This window comes from Musa acuminata, chromosome BXJ2-3, assembly GCF_036884655.1.
Source record: "Musa acuminata AAA Group cultivar baxijiao chromosome BXJ2-3, Cavendish_Baxijiao_AAA, whole genome shotgun sequence".
Taxonomy (NCBI): domain Eukaryota; kingdom Viridiplantae; phylum Streptophyta; class Magnoliopsida; order Zingiberales; family Musaceae; genus Musa; species Musa acuminata.
This window is the reverse complement of record NC_088340.1, coordinates 43219140-43235963: the sequence shown is the minus strand read 5'-3', so window position 1 is coordinate 43235963 and position 16824 is coordinate 43219140. Positions and strand designations below refer to the sequence as shown.

At 46.7% G+C, this 16824-nt stretch overlaps 3 protein-coding genes across 3 annotated transcripts; 2 read left to right on the top strand and 1 right to left on the bottom strand.

Moving 5' to 3' along the window:
- The first annotated feature begins 2682 nt into the window (after positions 1–2682).
- On the top strand, positions 2683–5576 carry LOC108951139 (UPF0496 protein 1). The gene is made up of 3 exons (XM_009396089.3): positions 2683–3071; positions 3236–4457; positions 5283–5576. The coding sequence occupies exon 2, from the start codon at positions 3241–3243 to the stop codon at positions 4435–4437; it is 1197 nt and encodes a 398-aa protein (XP_009394364.2). The 5' UTR covers positions 2683–3071; positions 3236–3240; the 3' UTR covers positions 4438–4457; positions 5283–5576.
- Positions 5577–8192: 2616 nt separating this feature from the next.
- On the top strand, positions 8193–10144 carry LOC103979865 (protein BZR1 homolog 1). Its single transcript, XM_009396091.3, has 2 exons — positions 8193–8761; positions 9236–10144. Exons 1-2 carry the CDS (start codon positions 8543–8545, stop codon positions 9929–9931), a joined length of 915 nt encoding a protein of 304 aa, XP_009394366.2. The 5' UTR covers positions 8193–8542; the 3' UTR covers positions 9932–10144.
- Positions 10145–11398: 1254 nt separating this feature from the next.
- Positions 11399–12988, bottom strand: LOC103979866 (scarecrow-like protein 15). Its single transcript, XM_009396092.3, has one exon. The coding sequence runs from the start codon at positions 12986–12988 to the stop codon at positions 11399–11401; it is 1590 nt and encodes a 529-aa protein (XP_009394367.2).
- Positions 12989–16824: the final 3836 nt, after the last annotated feature.

Here is a 16824-nt window from a genome sequence, read left to right as displayed (position 1 = left end):
GAACAACATGATCATACTCTTGCCTCTGCAAGAGTTCATGTCCTTGACCTCTGTCTAAGGAAAGCACTGTGCCTCTGCTCCATGTTCCAACTTCTATGCTGGCTCCCTTCATGTGGCTTGGGTACTTCGTCAAGTTATACCCAAGTTGCTCCGCTCTTCGTTTTTGCATTGAGTCGATGGTGGCCCTCGCGCCCACCATTCCACGGGTCAGCCCTCCCTTGAGTTTGATCTCCACATCGACTCCAAATGTGCCTTCATTTAAGTTGCTTTAGGTCGCTCCCCCACTTGATCTCGCAATGCATCCACCAATGCATTCTCTCGAGCGAGATCATGCGACAACTCCTCGTCGCTTGCTCAGTCTATCGAGCTTCGTGGAGTTGTTGTTTGTTGAGGTACTCCTCCTCAACATGTGAGGTCCGTCTCACATGATTCTCCCTCTGGAGAGCCGGGACTTATCCCTCCTGGATAACTGTCCCGTTGGAGCAACATCTCTCTTCGTTTCGGAGACCACCATCCCCTTGGACTACTCCGATCTACTAAACAAACTGCACATAGTTCTGCCTCCTGCAAACACACTTGCTAGATTGTGACTCCCCGTCAATACAGCCCCCACTGCACCCCCCAAGGCCTAGCAACATGCTGAACTAGTTGCACCCTTCAGCCTCCTACGGACGTATCCTTCACATGCCGAAGAGAATGTTTCAATGCTCCATGGCGCCGAGTTTCGGTCGCCTTGGGATGGCCACAAACATTCCATCGTCCGCATACAAGCCCATGCATGAGTACCAAATTCTTTGAGTTAGCAATTCCCCTCACCTCTGTGAGCTTTGCATAACTCTTTTGGTTGTTGAGCAACTCATTCCACCTTGCATGGTCTCGTCCTTTACCAAGCGCCTCGCTTGCCTTTAGCACCATCAAGTATAGTTGTCAACGTTGAGCCGTAGCTCAAACTCAGCCATCCCAACCTTTGTGCGCTTCAGATTCTTCCAAGCTTGTCTGTTCTCGTGGTGCCTCTTGCGCGAAGGGTTGGCCATTCCTCTGAATGCCAAACTCAGATGCCCGCTCCTCCGAGCGTCTCCTTTTCCTTACATCTCCATGCCCGTTTCTCCCAAACGGTCGCGCGTGTGCTAACTGCCCTAAACGCAGCCCCGCTAGGTCCCTCACATTTGCATGCTAAATGTTTTTATGAGTGCTTGTCCCGCTCTGATACCATATGACACGGACTTAGCTGGATTTGCCTAAGTCGTGTGGCACCCTTGCGTGTCCGTCCGCAAATGTCAGCCTCCCCGAAGCCTCCCATTGTCCCTTAGGAACAACAAAAGAGAGAACGGGTTAGAGAGAACGCCTCAATCGGGATCCACAAGCAAACATCTCCGAAAAACACTTCATAGACAATGCAAATTACAAACAGACTTTACAAGCTTTGAACAGTGGCACAACAAAGGGTAAAATGGTCCATTACAGATCGAAAAGCTCTCGCACGTGTCCACATGACACAACCTTTATTTACAAGCCTAAAGAGGCCACCAACCCAACTAAAGTGGGACTATTAAGCCTTCGACCGCCCCTTTACATTCTGTACAAGGCATGAACATGCCAAAAGACACGGACATACATAAGCATTACATCAAACACCTTGTTTCGAAGTTTGTTCGTGACACTCGGGCACTAGTATAAAAGCTCTTGACCGACATATGACTAGGATGAGAAAAACATGGGACAAACTACTGACTTGATCTATGATGGGCCCAAGTCGGGAATCCCCTAACCCAGGTCTTAATGTAGGGACGCGACCACTCTCAATCCAGCTCAATCCCGCGTTGGATACGTGACCACCTCGACCTCTTATCCAGCTCGACCTCGGTACTGTCTTCGATCAATCGAGAGACACACTTCTGAATGTCGACGACTCCAAATATCAACCCGTGGATCAAACCGTGTTGACTTCTCGGCCACGACACGCTAAGTTCACCAACAACTATCAAAACTTTCTTTTGCATGTTTTACTATTTCCACATACTGTTGTGTATTCTAAAGCTTGCTGTTTCTCCTCCAATTGGTATTGATGAGACATGACATTGATGAAAGCTTGCTTTTATCTGGATTGTATGTATGATGGCTTCAGCACCAATTCATTCAAACAACTTGATGAAGTCAATTCCAAAATTGCTTCACACTTGATGAAGTCAATAATAGTGGGTCTTTCAAGTTGATCCACAAATTTTGTATCCACAAATAATAGTGGGTCTTTGTTATCATTTATTTGATAAGAAGATGATAGTGTCACAAAGGATGCAGACTTGTCAATTAAATTATTTGATTATGATGTTTCTTATTATCTTAATAATATAACTTTTTAAAATATAATATATATTGATACGATGATTTTTTTCATATATTAATTAGTCGAACGATATATCTTCGTCGTCGTGTCATGAGAGACATCACTTCATTTATTAAATTTTTATCACATATATTTTTAATCTTAATTATCAAATATATCAAATTTTTTATTATAATAAATAAATAGCAAAGAGTATAAAATGTAGAAATGAACTCAGAACAAATCCCTCAAGAAAAAAAAAAACCCTCTAAAATTTGGAATGGTTAGTCCATTAGAGACTGCAGTTTCTTGGAGTCTTCTTCCAGGCTACAAATGGCATTTCATCATACAGCAGTAATGGACGCCAGACAAGAAACAAACCCTCAGTGCGAAGCAAAGCGAAGCCTGTCTTGCCTCACATTTCTTTCCCACTCTTCACCATCAGCCCCTCTTTCTCTCTCTCTCTCTCTTTCTGCTTTAGAGACTGCAGCGCGTTCTACGGAGAGTGAGGAAGATGGCTTCCAACTCCAAGAACTACAGAGCGTGAAGCATTCCTTCTAATTCCCCTTTTGTTTACCCCCATTGCTCTCTCTTTGCTTTTTGTCTACAGCGAGTTTGGTGTATTCTGATAGCAAGAAACGCAACCTTGTTTTCTTCTCCATCGCAGTTGGCAAGGCTCTTTCTTCTTTTTCTGTGTGGTGCTATAAAAAGCAATTGAAGTTTCAGAATTCCCTGCTGTTCCTTTCAGGTATGTCTTTGTCCAAGTTTCCGTCTTTTTCTCGTTAATCCCTTAGGTGACCCGTATTTTTCTTCTACTTTTACTGAATCCATCCTTGCTTCCGCCCAAAGTTCTGATCTTTCCATTGTAGTGATCGATAAAAATCTCTCCTTTCGCTTTGGATTTGCTATCAGATTTCATGGGCTGCGGCTTTAGCAGGATGTCCAGCGGCACGCCACCGGAACTCGCCGTGGACGGCGCCGTCGGCAACGCAACCGGTCTTGCGGCCGCCACTTCCGCCGCCGGTGTCGGCTCGGGCAGCATCCAGTACACGGCCGAGCTGAGCTCCTACGAGGCCGCGTGCCGCCTTGACCCGGAACTCCAGACATTCGACGCCACCCTGCAGCAGCGCACGAGCCGCGCTATTTCCACCCTCGCCCTCGGCGTCGAGGTCCACGCCCTTTCCTTCGACTCCCTCAGAGAGGTCATCGGATGCCTCCTCGAGATTAACCAGGAGGTGGTGAAGGTCATACTGGATTCCAAGAAGGACGTGTTGAAGAACCCCGAGCTCTTCGAACTCGTCGAGGACTACTTCGATAACAGCCTGCAGACCATCGACTTCTGCACCGCACTCGAGAACTGCCTCAAGAAAGCCCGCGACAGCCAATTGATCATCCACACTGCCCTCCAGCGTTTTGCAGATGATGAACAGGAAGTCGATGTCGATGGCAGAAAGAAGTACGTAAGGACTCTAGACGAATTGAGGCATTTTAAGGTGGCCGGCGATCCATTTACCCAAGAATTCTTTCAGCTATTCCAAACAGTTTACAGACAGCAGCTGTCGATGTTGGAGAACCTTCAACTGAGAAAGGGGAAGCTTGACAAGAAGCTCAAGCGCCTTAAAACTTGGCGGAAGGTATCGAGCATCATGTTCGCGGCAGCTTTCACGGCTGTAATTATCTGCTCGGTGGTGGCTGCTGTGGTAGCTGCGCCGCCGGTCGCAGCAGCTTTGGCCGCTGCGGCATCCATCCCTATCCCGGCAGGGAAATGGATCGACTCCCTGCTGAAGGGCTACCAGGATGCTCTGGAAAGGCAAAAGGGGATTCTCAATTCGTTGCATGTGGGAACCTACCTTAAGTTGAAGGACTTGGATATCATCCAGATTCTGGTGGATAAGTTGGAAATTCAGATTCACTCACTGTTGGATGCTTCTGATTTTTCCCTCAGAGATGAGGATGCTGTGAGATTTGGGATCGAAGAGATTAGGAAGAAGTTGGCGGAGTTCATGAAGAGTGTTGACTCTTTGGACGAGCAAGCGGATCGATGCAACAGGGATATTAGAAGGGCAAGGGCAAGGACAGTTGTGCATCAGAAAATTATTAGGCACCCAAATTGAGCAGATGCAGCCGCAGCATGGTATGTCCAATCATTGATGTGAATATTTTATACTAATATGCTGATTAATTTGATTGATTATTAGAAATTTTAGAACCTGCATACTCTGTGTAATTGATTGTTACCTGCTGGATGTTGTCTGCTCTCGACCTGATTGAAAAATTAAGTAGGTTTGGTTAACGATGGAAAGGATACAAAGATGTCTCTCAACAATTAGGTACAGAGAGATACCATATACTGAGAGGATGGACTTGTCCTATGCAGTTTCATCATTGGGGAACTCTGGAATTGGTTATCCTTTTGCAACTCCTGCATTGCTTATCCATCTTCACTGACTTTTATGGCTATTACAAACTACTTATAATAGTTTAGCTGTTTAATTTTTTTTTTCTAACAGAATTTGTTCTACTATTTTTTTTTATTTTTTATTTTAATATCGATCATATGCATAATCTATCACATCGCAAGTGCAGAAGTTACCTGGCTAATTTGTTTTGACTACAGTTCAAGTTGTGGAAACTAATACTTGAATTTCAAAATTTCCTATTCTCAGAAAGTAAATGAACCTGCATTTGCCATAATGCTTTTCTCTGCCAGTTTGTCATAGAATTGATCACCATTCCTTCAACTTCAAAAATCACTTTTTGACAGAAGGCATAGTGCCACCTTTAGTTTAACACTCTTCAATTGCATATGGAGTACGTCTACAAATGAATTAAAAAAATCAGCTATTCTGTGACACTGAAAAAAAAAAAGCTCCATCAGACCAATGTTACATAAAATCAGATTCTTTCTTGTTCCATAGAAGTAGTAAATTTGATCTCATTTCTTTTGTTTAACATGCAGTGCCTGATTGGCCTTGATGATCCTGTTGAAACATCCTGCGCCCCATGTGTGGGAACAATATTGTGGCTCCTTGAAGAAGAAAAAACCACAGGAGCATGAAACTCCGAGACCTGACACCACAAGGCATTGTGTGCATTACTGCTCTTCGATGATCTGGAACCCTGTTACTTGTTCTAGGATGTGTTATTTATTGTTTTTGATCTGGGTGTCTTGTTTTGGATATTACTGTTCTCGTGCCTTTTTTTCCTGGGTGTTATCATTATGTAATTTTAATTCAATGACAACATTGTGCTATCATAGTATCTTATCATGACTAACAATGAAGTATTCAGCTAAAACCAAGAGATGATATCTAGTTCATATAAACCCTGCTTTTAACTGTCCTCAAAACCTAAAAAGTATAAGACACAGAAGAAACAAGGAATTTTTTGTTTTGCCATGCATTCGATGCATATCACTGTGATTGGAGTGAAATCGTTGAGCCAGCAGTTGCCATTGTTGAATAGTAGGAGAGTGAAATCGTTGAGCCATGTTAAGTATAAACATGCTCTTTTTGTCCTTTTTGGCTGTCGGTTTTCCTGTGTTCTGCATGAACTTATGTTTGCATGATTGTTCTCAAACTTGGTTTAGAAGTTTGTGTTAAAGGAGCTGGTCCAGCATCGAAAGACCATGTCATTGGTAGTATCTTAGTATTGGCCTAATTTGATCTCTTTTTTCTTTCTTCTTCTGAGATCCTCTCATTGATTGTTAAATGAAAAAAGAAAATTATTGTACTGATAGGAGGATCCTGCGCTGGTTCATATTTTCTTATGACCTAATTGTGTAAATAACAATTATGAGCTCTTGAACTCTCTCGCTTCGAGTATTGAGTAATATTATTTGTCAACTGTATGTACTCTGTCTTTCTCGCTTATCTGTACTATCAAGAGGGTTGACTTTTATTTTATTTGCACTATATCTGAAGCATGAGCCCTTTGTTGAATTTAGTAAGAAACACGTAATATATTCTTAGTGAAGAATATGCATTCATTGTAGATTGTCGACTTGGAGGACTTAATTTTCTACAACTTGTTGCTGCATGCTTGTTTTGATTCGCAAGACATTCACATAGCATGCATTCCTTAGTTCATCTATCGACACTACTGCTGTAAGCACTTGTTTCACCATTTAATGAGGCACAATCACAAAAGCCACACCACAAAGGATCTATAAAGTCCTTGAGCCGGTTTTGCCGTTCCGATTCCCAGAATCTCTGCAGCAAGGGCAAAACTTTTTACATGATTCGGTTTTGGGTTCCTAAGGCACACTTGGTTCATTCTTTGCACCTGTGACTAATGTGTAGGTGTTGGAAGTTGATGTTCTAATGAGTCACTTAAATGTGTTTGTATCTTTTACCATGTTGTCATTTATGCTTGAGGTATGTATATATTCCTTTGTAGAGACCAGCATTCCTGATCTATTTCAGATCTGTAATATTCCTAGTCACAACAGCATTGTGAAGATACTGGTGCCACTTTGATCATTTTGAGCAGTAAGCTTCATCTCATACATTGTTTTCTCTTTTCAGACATGATTTCCTTCTCTGCAACAGCTGCCTGCAGTTTCATCCCCTCTGAGCAGCAGCTGAGCATAGTGGTAGAGATGCATCTGACTTCAAATGTTGATAGCAGCTCAACTCTAATATATATTTGACTGTCTGCTGCTGATGTATCCATCCTGAATTCAATCGATCGTAGAATTTTTGTCATGTATTATTACATTAAATCATTATCTCTCGATGGTGTTTTAATTTTGATCATCAATCTAATTTATTGATATAATTAATTTTAATTATTAATTTGTAATATTATTTGAATCTAATTTATTGATATATTTAATTTTGATTATCAATTTAAAATATTATTTAAATATATCGGATCGATTTCGATCATCGATCCGAAATGGGTCGGACTCGGTAAGCGGGTATGTCAAAAGACACGCCCGCTCCCAATCGGTTTCCCGCGCTTCCTTCCTACCGTGCAGAGTGGGACCCGAAGCAAACGCGGTCTTCCTCCTCGTCACGTCGCCCTCCGTCCGCGTTGGTCTCCCACGTGCGAACCGCTCCCTCGTTCCTGTGTCCATGGGTGTACGTCGTGGCATCTCAGCCGTGGGATCTTGATCATGGCCGAGGATTCCAAGAGAAAGGCACATTGAGATTAGTGCGGAGCTCATTTTTAATGGACGTCGGCCTTCGACGGTGGGAGGATCAAAGAACCTCAAAGAGGGGACCGAGCGATAAGCGCGTCCCGCGGCACGTGCGAACTCGCTGCGGCCGTGTGGGCACCACCACAGGCCTGTCTGTGTGCGCCAACGGAGTTGGCGGTGGCGGTGGCGGTGGCGGTGGAGGTCTACTTCCAACGTGCGAACCCGCCCGCACCAGAATAGCTTCCCAGTTGAAGCCGCCACTGTAGCCAATTAATGATTATTGTTGCTCGCTGCTGATTTCAATGATTGATAACATGCGGACCCAATTCATCAACATCATCATGTATTGCTCCTCTGCAATCATCAGCGGCACTACAGTTGCTCGACAGATTGTTTAGTTCTTGAGCTTCTTCTTCTTCCACCCTTTCAGTAACAGGAATCGTTCATCTGTAGCTTGCAGTGGCTCAGTAGGAAGCAATGAGCAACGCTTAGAACGCACCGAAGAAGCACGCAGATGATGTGATCTCTCTCCTGCTACTTGTCTGTACCTCGTCCCTCTGTTCTCTTTTGTTCGCTTCTTCGCTGGGTCAAACCAAGGACCGAAGACCAGAAGATAATGAAAGGAAGCCTTTTGTTAATGACATGAAAACGACTGCGGTTTGGGGAGTTCGTATTGGCATGAGGGAAACAGGGAGGACAGAGTCGTCAATTTCTGCTCCTTCTGCAGCATACTCACCGGTCCTCACCTCAAAAGAAGAGCGATGGGTGACGAGCACGGGGAGAGAGCGCTCTCTGGCACAACGGGAATCTAAGCCATCTACATACAATAAGAAAACCCTACCATCCTCGTGAGCAATCTCGGACTCCTCTGGCCAAAAACAACAAGGACAGGGGGTGTGGGAGGAGAGGGAGAGTGAGAGAGAACAAAATCGAGAAGGAAGAACAAAATTTGCCTCTTTTTCTCCCTTCGTTCCGCGAGATCGTCCGATCGATCCCAATCTCTTTGTTCTGTGAGGCAAAAGGAGGGATCTTGAGGGATAAAAGATAGAGTTTTGAGGGGGGGATCGGCGGAAAGGATGACGGCGGGAGGAGGGCGGCAGCCGACGTGGAAGGAGAGGGAGAACAACAAGCGAAGGGAGCGGCGGCGGCGGGCGATCGCCTCGCAGATCTTCTCCGGGCTGCGAGCGATGGGGAACTACAAGCTCCCGAAGCACTGCGACAACAATGAGGTCCTCAAGGCCCTTTGCCACGAGGCCGGGTGGATCGTCGAGGAGGACGGCACCACCTACCGAAAGGTCTCCCCTTTTTCCTCTCTCTCTCTCTCTCTCTCTCCCCCTTCGCCAGAGTTCTTTACTACCTTGCTCATACCATGTCTTGTTTTGGAGAGATTGGGGGCGATTCCACCAAGGTGTGATTTTGATGATAGATCTCTTGCTAACTTTAATAGATCTTTGCCCTTTCTGAACATTAGATCATCGTTAGCGCTTTCAAGAACAAAAAAAAGAGAATCTTGCTTTAATCTTTTGGCTCCGCTGTCGATGATTAAGGTGTTAGATTTGCATGTTTTAGTTACTCATGTTTCCTTAGATTTCCCTTCTCTACTTTCTGCTTGATGGGATGATGAAATAAGTGGTTCACCCCCAACTTAGATTTCCCCATACTTGCATAAATCTGCATCAGATATAAATCATCATCTCTTTCTTTGTGCATCTCTCTTCTTTGAGGTTATGATGCATTAATGCTGCTTTCGTTTATTCAACGACTGACAGGGTTGCAAGCCTCCCCCACCACCGCCGGAATCTGCCATCGGCGGTCCATCTACAGGCATCAGCCCTTGCACCTCGTCCCACCTACTGAGCCCGCTCTCCTCATCGTTCCCTAGTCCTGTCCCTTCCCACCATGCCAGCCCATTGTCATCATCCTTCCCGAGCCCCAGCCGGCTCGATAATGCCAGCGTAAACCCATCTTGCCTCCTCCCCTTTCTCCGAAATCTCACCGCCCTCCCCCCACTTCGCATCTCGAACAGTGCCCCTGTGACCCCACCCCTCTCATCCCCTACCGCCTCCCACCCACCTAAGATCAGGGCTCCAGACTGGGAACAGAATGCCTTCGGCCGCCCTTTATTCGCTGCATCTGCTCCTGCTAGCCCCACCAGAGGCCGCCGCCATGGGCACCCTGCAACCATACCTGAATGCGACGAGTCTGATGCTTCCACTGTTGAGTCCTGCCGGTGGGTCAGCATGCAGATGACCGCCCCGGGTTCCCCGACTTTCAACCTTGTCAACCCTGCTGTCACGATGCCAGATGCTGCAGCAGGCACTGCAGGAGGAGAGAAGGGGCGAGGAGGCACGGAATTTGACTTCGAGAGTGGGAGGGTGAAGCCATGGGAGGGAGAGAGGATTCACGACGTCGCAGTGGATGATCTTGAGCTCACTTTGGGGGTTCGGAACACGGCATCTAAGTGAAACCTTGCTCTGCTTCGTGCATTATGCTTTCGATTTGATCCAATGCCGCCTGGTTATTCGGTATCCGATTCTCTTCGTTCTGTGGTTCTGTCGCCCTTGTATTTTTGGTTTGGATTTCAGTAACCTGTCTGTGCATGTATACAGATTCTTTAATTACCTTTGGGGTAAGCTAAATTGTTCTATGACTGCTATCTCGGTGGCAAATTCTCATCAGGATATTTGAGGTGCCGCAATCGAATCTATTGTTGCTTGCTATGTAGATTCAACAACTTGCAAGAAAGCGGCTACTTACAGTTCATCGGTGCATCTAAATGCTGCAAGTTGTATGCATGGAATTGATGGCAGAAGTGGAAAAAGTTCATGTGAAATCATCTCTAAGAATGATTCTTATTCTTCTTGCTGGGCACATCTGATCTGTGAAATGATTTGTTCCTGCAAGTAATCTCTCTAGTTAAAGCATGAACAGCTTCATGCTTCTGTAAAAGCATGAACAGCTTCATGAAGAATCAAGAAACAACAGAGGCATCCTTTTATGTTTCAGAAATAGCTCGAGTTGGATCTGTTTGTATCATTATCATTTCGATGATTTCTTTTTGCATTCATTCTACAGTTGTTCGTTCGAGGATTATTATGTGCAGTCATTTTACGAAAAGCGATTAATTCGCAAAAGAAGAAATCTCAAGAAAAGGCCGCAAAAAAAGGAGGAAGAAACAGAGAAGAATAGACAGCCGACACTGAAAGGTGCCGTTTTGAGCGGCGTCGGCGACACCAATCGTGGGGAAGACGGGAGAGATCTCGAAGAATTTGGGGTTGGGGAGGGAAAGAGATCAAATCTAGAACTCGGTCTACTTGAAACGATTGTTCTGCTTCGGACAGCCCACGAAATCGACTCTCCTTGTCAATCTTGACGTCAAATTTGGGAAAAATCATTAACAATTTCATCCGCTGGGGATAATAAACATCCGCCATTTCGGGTAAAGATATCGTCTTTCCATCGAATTTTCGTTAAAGATGTCGACTTTTCGTCGGTAAACCCATCGCGATGATTGCAATCCACGGGAGAAGCCGAGAACGGGAAGAATTCAACAGCATCGGGAGAACAGACGGAGGAGGCGAGCGGAAGCAGAGAGGCGGCCGAATCGTCTTCCAAACCGTCCGTTTTGTGAGGCGCATAGGAACGATAAAGAAGACATCGATCACTTGCGTTGGATGCTGCTGCAGCGTTACCACAACATGAAAGCTAAATCTTTTGGCGAAGAAAGGAGGAGAGAGATCATAGTAGAAAGTACAGGGAACGCCTATTTGGTCTCCCTACGGTCTATTTTGCTGAGCCAAATCAGCTGTTAAATTAAGGCCAAAGGAAAAAGAAATGAAATGGAAGTAAACATACGGTGACAACAAAAGCCAAACACCCCACACAGCCTAATCGATAGTATCGACATCGATGAAAGAAGAGACGGGAAGGAGTCAGCACCGCCACGCAGACGTCGACGCCATCTCCCTCCCCCTCCAGCTTAGCACGAGGGCGCCGCCTTCCCGCCTCGCCACGTGGTAGCCGCCAACGGGAGTGCGCCGGACGAGCCACTCGGCCTGCGACTCCGCGAACTCGCTGAAGGGGAGGGGCGACCAACCGGCGCCCGCGAATAGCTCCCGCCACGGGCCCAGCCCAGCCGCCCACTCACCCACCGCGGCCGCCACGCGCGGCCGCATCACCGCCCGCTCCACCCACCGCACCGCGTCCTCCCTCGCCCCCGTCTCCGCCGCTGCCGCCTCGACCGACTCCAGCACGGTCGCGTAGTGCTCCACCCCTGCAGCCACCGTACGCCGCAGCGACGGCGGGGGATGGCCGCCCGATCCCCCCTCCGTGTCGACGAACACCACCACCCGCGGACACACGCAGCGGACGAACTGGAGCAGAGCGGCGGCGGTATCCGGAGAGGCGGCGCCGCAGCCGAGGAGGCGGAAGATGGCGGGTGTCAGGACGACGGCCGTGGGCTCTCCGGAGCCGGCGAGGCGGAACCTGCTGAGGGTGAGCGTTCCGAGTCCTCCGACGCGGACGAAGTTGACGGCGAGGCTGATGTTGAGGCCGCGGGCAAAGTCGCGGAGGTTGTCCGCCGCCAGGACCGTCTCTCCAGACTCCTCCGCGACCACGGCGGTGATACGCACGGCCGGCGGCGAGGAGCGCGAGACGCGGCTTCGCCCGGCGAGCTCCTGCGCGAAGGACGACCACTGGCCGCCGAGGCCGAGGTCGAAATCGATGAGGTGGATGGACCGGGCGCCGCAATCGAGCGCCTCGATCACGGTCTGGGTGGCGGTGAAGGTGGCGAAGTGGGGGACGGGGGAGAGGTCGGCGAAGGCCTTGTGGGCGGCGATGTGGCGGACGAGCTCGGCAGCGGAGGGCAGGGGTTCAGCGGTGGACGGGCGAAGCAGCGCTAAAAGGGCCTCCTTGAAGAGAAAGACGGCACGTAGGAGAGGGGACGCACCGGCGGAGGGAAGATGGTGATTGAGCCGCGACAATATCACGTGCGCCGTGGCGAAGTCGTCGGCCTCCAGGCAACGGGCGGCGCTGATGAGCAAGTCGAGCTGGGCGCGGTCGAAGCTGGAGGCCGGCGAGGGGATGGCGTGGTCGGCGGCCGCAGCGAAGGGGTCGAAGGGGAGGTCGAAGGGCGCGTCGAGGAACTGGGGATCGGAGTCATCGGTGAAGGGGGGAAGATCGCACCTTTCGGCGAAGAGCAAGGAGGCGGTGTCCCAGTCGTCAGAGGAGAGGAGGGGGTGATGGTGGTGAGCGTCACCTCCGCCGGCCCAGGAGAGGAAAGGGAGGTCGGCGGCGGCGGCGGAGGCAGCGGCGGTGGGGGCGGCCGTGGGAGCGGTGGCGGGGCTGGAGGTGAGGTGGTGGTCGAGGACGGAGGTGGGCTCGTCGTAGAGGGTGGCGACGGAGACGTTGTTGGAATCGACGGTGGGGGAGGAGTCGAGCAGGGGTTTGGAAGTCAGAGAGAAGTGGTGGTGCGTGGGGGCCTGCTGCTGAGGCGAGTCAGTGAGCGCCTTGGGATGCTTCATCACAACTATTAGTAGGGAGGAGAAAAAGAGAAAGGGCAGGAGGAGGAGAAAGAAAGGTTCTCTCTGCTGTCCCTCCCTGCCTCGATCGCTCGCTCGCTCTTCTTGGAGTCCGTGAAAGAAGGGGGCTAGTGAGGGGCCTTCGGCTGTAAACGATAGGGAGTTATAGTGAGAAGAGAGAGGGAGTGGGATGATGGCATGGGGATGCAGGAACGGGATGGATGGCCATGCCGAGAGCAGTCGAGTCCCAAAGAAGACTCATCTCCTCGCCTTCCTTCGCCAGGAGTTTGGCTTCGGGGAGAAGCCATTGCTTTGTGGAGGCTGCCTTTGTGATGGGACCGTGTGGCTCTCGTTACTTCATCTGCATCTCATGTCCCTTCCTTAAAATTAACGTTCATAATATATATATATATATATATATATATATATATATATATATATATATATATATATATATATATATATATATATATATATATATATTTGTGATGAATCGTGTTTAAAATAATAATATATAATTACATTGAAACATACACAAGCTTTACTATATCACCCTTTACAATAAAAATATTTTGGGTCTAATATATCATATCAATTAATAATAAGTCAATAAATATCATATCAGTTAATCTAAATATTTTTTATCATAAAATTATTTACTTGATCATGAATAATAATAAAAGTTCGATATACGTCGATGTCAAATTTTCTCTCTTCACTTCTTTATGATGCATTTCGAAAAGATTAATTTGAGTGTCGAATGAATCATATATATATATATATATATATATATATATATATATATATATATATATATATATATATATATATATATATATATATATATCTCGAAAACACTTTTCGACATTAATCTTCGTGTAAAAAGGAAGTAACTCAAGTGTAGTACACTCATCAAGCTCTTATAAGCTAATCATACATATTGTCCATTTTTAATATGGGACTAATGGGATGTTAGCTCTCAACAATAGCTCTCTAAATGTAGATCGGGTCAAGATCACATCGGACTGATTATTCAAACACGAAGGTGATCATCAATATCGTACGATATTAGGATCTACGAGGAGGCACCCAAAAATGTTATCGGTGAATCAGTGTGTGTGTGGCGGGAGAAGGGAAGCATCTCCATGGCTTCGGGGAAAGAGAGTAATGGTAATGGCTCATTTGCTTTCTTAGCAGAAGAGGATGTTCTTGGGGATCAAAGACCTTCGAAGGTCTTCCCTTCCAAAAGCGGAGGACCATCAGAAAGAGTTGGTGTGTATTATTGGACCTAATTAAAGTGCATCCGGCAGTCCCACTTGAGCAGTAGCAAATTGGCATAATGAAGCGAATATATGAGCTTTAAGAAGTAGATGAGGTGAATCAATTAAGAGAGTTCAAATCAAATCCAACCTATCTCCATGGAATCTAATCTAATCACAAGGCCGCATGCTCTTCTACCCTCCCCAGGGAATTCAGGCCATTCGGCCTCTCCCTGCTGCTGCCTCCTTTTTCTCTCTTGAGTGGGCGATGATGGCCACCTTTCCATGGGACTATGGAGAGCAAAGAATCTAACGACCTTCCTTTTGTGCATCACAAGCCTCCTTCCCCACGCCGTGTAGGAAACGTGTTCTGAGCCGAGCCCCGAAAGGAGATGGAAACCCTACCAAGATATACTTTGAATACGATCACTGATGGAGAGGTAAAGCAGCCATGATGCATGAGAATATTGATGCATCACAGACATATGCTGATGTTTCGTAAGGTTGCTGCGCTTTAAGCCATCGAATTTAGGGGTAGTGGAGATCAGCGTCATGGAAAGTGGCTTTATTTTTGTTAAGCTGAAGCTTTTGTGAGGGAGAGGGAGCACTCAGGTGGCCCTCATCCTCCATGATTCCCATGCCTTTCCCAAAGATAAGCTTTGTTCTTGGCCTGTTCGATCCACTCCCATGTATTTTTCCTCCATTAACAAACACTATCTGTCTATACACCGACACTTCCCGAGGCAGATCGATCCAAACCAGAGATTTCTAAGACATTAACAGGCCAATCAGATGCGTCGTACTACACACGAAGAGGAAAAGGTCGAGTACTGAACCCTACCGCGGAGAATAATGTACAAGCATTAGCTTTAAACAATGAAGGAGAAGTACTTGAAACCTCGAATGATTTGTACGTGATGTCATCTGGTACACCCACTGATCTCGGTTTCGGTGGTGGCTCCGAAGTCGACATTAGCGTGCAGTCTTGTGCTTGCTTGGGATAGGAAATCCGATGGCCGGAACGAGGACTTCATTTCCACGTATAATATTGGATGGAGACAAAACGAGGAGTTACATCAGGCCGAACGGCAGCCGGAATCCAACGCCACATGCGAGAGGAGGTCTGCATGCGACGGGTTACGTGCACGAGCTGCATGCATGCGTGGCCGTCGCCTCGCATCGACGGCAGATGTCGGGCCCCACGGCGGAACTTATTCCGGCAGCCTTGGCATTTCTTTCTCCTGGTCGGTGGGGCCCGCATTGGCAGACTCCACGGCACCGCCACCATCCACCGCTATCGTCACGATGCATGGCATCAGCGGCGACGCATGGCCGACAGGGCAGCGGGACGGGGTGGGGGGCGGGGCGGGGCGCCACCGGTGGGCCTCGCCGGGGGTGGCTCTCCTGCCCCTCCTGTCTCGCTCCGCTGCCCGGCGCTGTGACCTTTGCCTAAATCGAACTTAAACTTTCTAAGCGCTTCCGACGTGCGTAATTTCTAATATAAGTATATATTTTTTTTTCTATAGTGAATGATCATTTTCTAACGTTTTGTCCTTTCGATAATTATGATATAATTTTTCAATAATCATGATCTAATCTAAGTAAAAAATATTAAATTTTATCCATATAATCAAAATATAATTATTAACCCTATCTTAGGGGATGTTCTTAATATAAGGAACTCTCCTAACAACTTATTTTAATCTTCTGTTTTCGTCTATAAATAGATGCATAAGTTAATTTTCATAAATGACACAGTTAAAATATTATAGTTTCTCTCAATCTCCCTAAACAATGATCCTACGAAGAAAAAAAAAATGAGAGTCTAATTCTCCTCGTAGATTGATTTTAATTCTAACATAAAAGTTTTTTCTATTACATATAGCATATAATATTTTTTCGATAATTATGTTCTAATCTAAGTAAAAATATTAAATTTTATCCTATTTTTATGGTTATATATATATATATATATATATATATATATATATATATATATATATATATATATATATATATATATATATATATATATATATATATAATATCAGATCAAATCAAATTCAAAATATATTGATAAGGTAAATTTTGGATCCAAGACACGTCACAACCGACGCCACATCGTGCTACAATCGAGTCAACAATGGGAGCACCCCCACACGCTAAGTCAGAATGTGTATCGAGGCACTGTTTGGCATGTCCCGTCCTGGAAGCTCGAGATGGCATCGTCCCGTGCGTCCTGGGACGACGGCCGCACAGAAGTACTGTCTCATCTCCTGAGGATCAGTCGTCATGCCGAACCCACATGCAACCGACCCTCGTATAATAATATAAAAGCCCCTAGCCGACATCCGGCCAAGAGGGAGAGGACATAAAAGAAGAGAAAAATAACTACTGACTTGCTCGTCAGAGGGGCCAAAGTCAGGAATCACCCGACGAAGGTCATTTTTACAAGAAAGCGACCACCCTCGAGCCGCGAGCGTATCAACCTGGGAAATGTCATCCGATGAACGAAGGCGAGCTACCAACCAGCCTAGAGACAGAGAGACGCTGCTCAATGCTGACGACTCCCGGACCGAG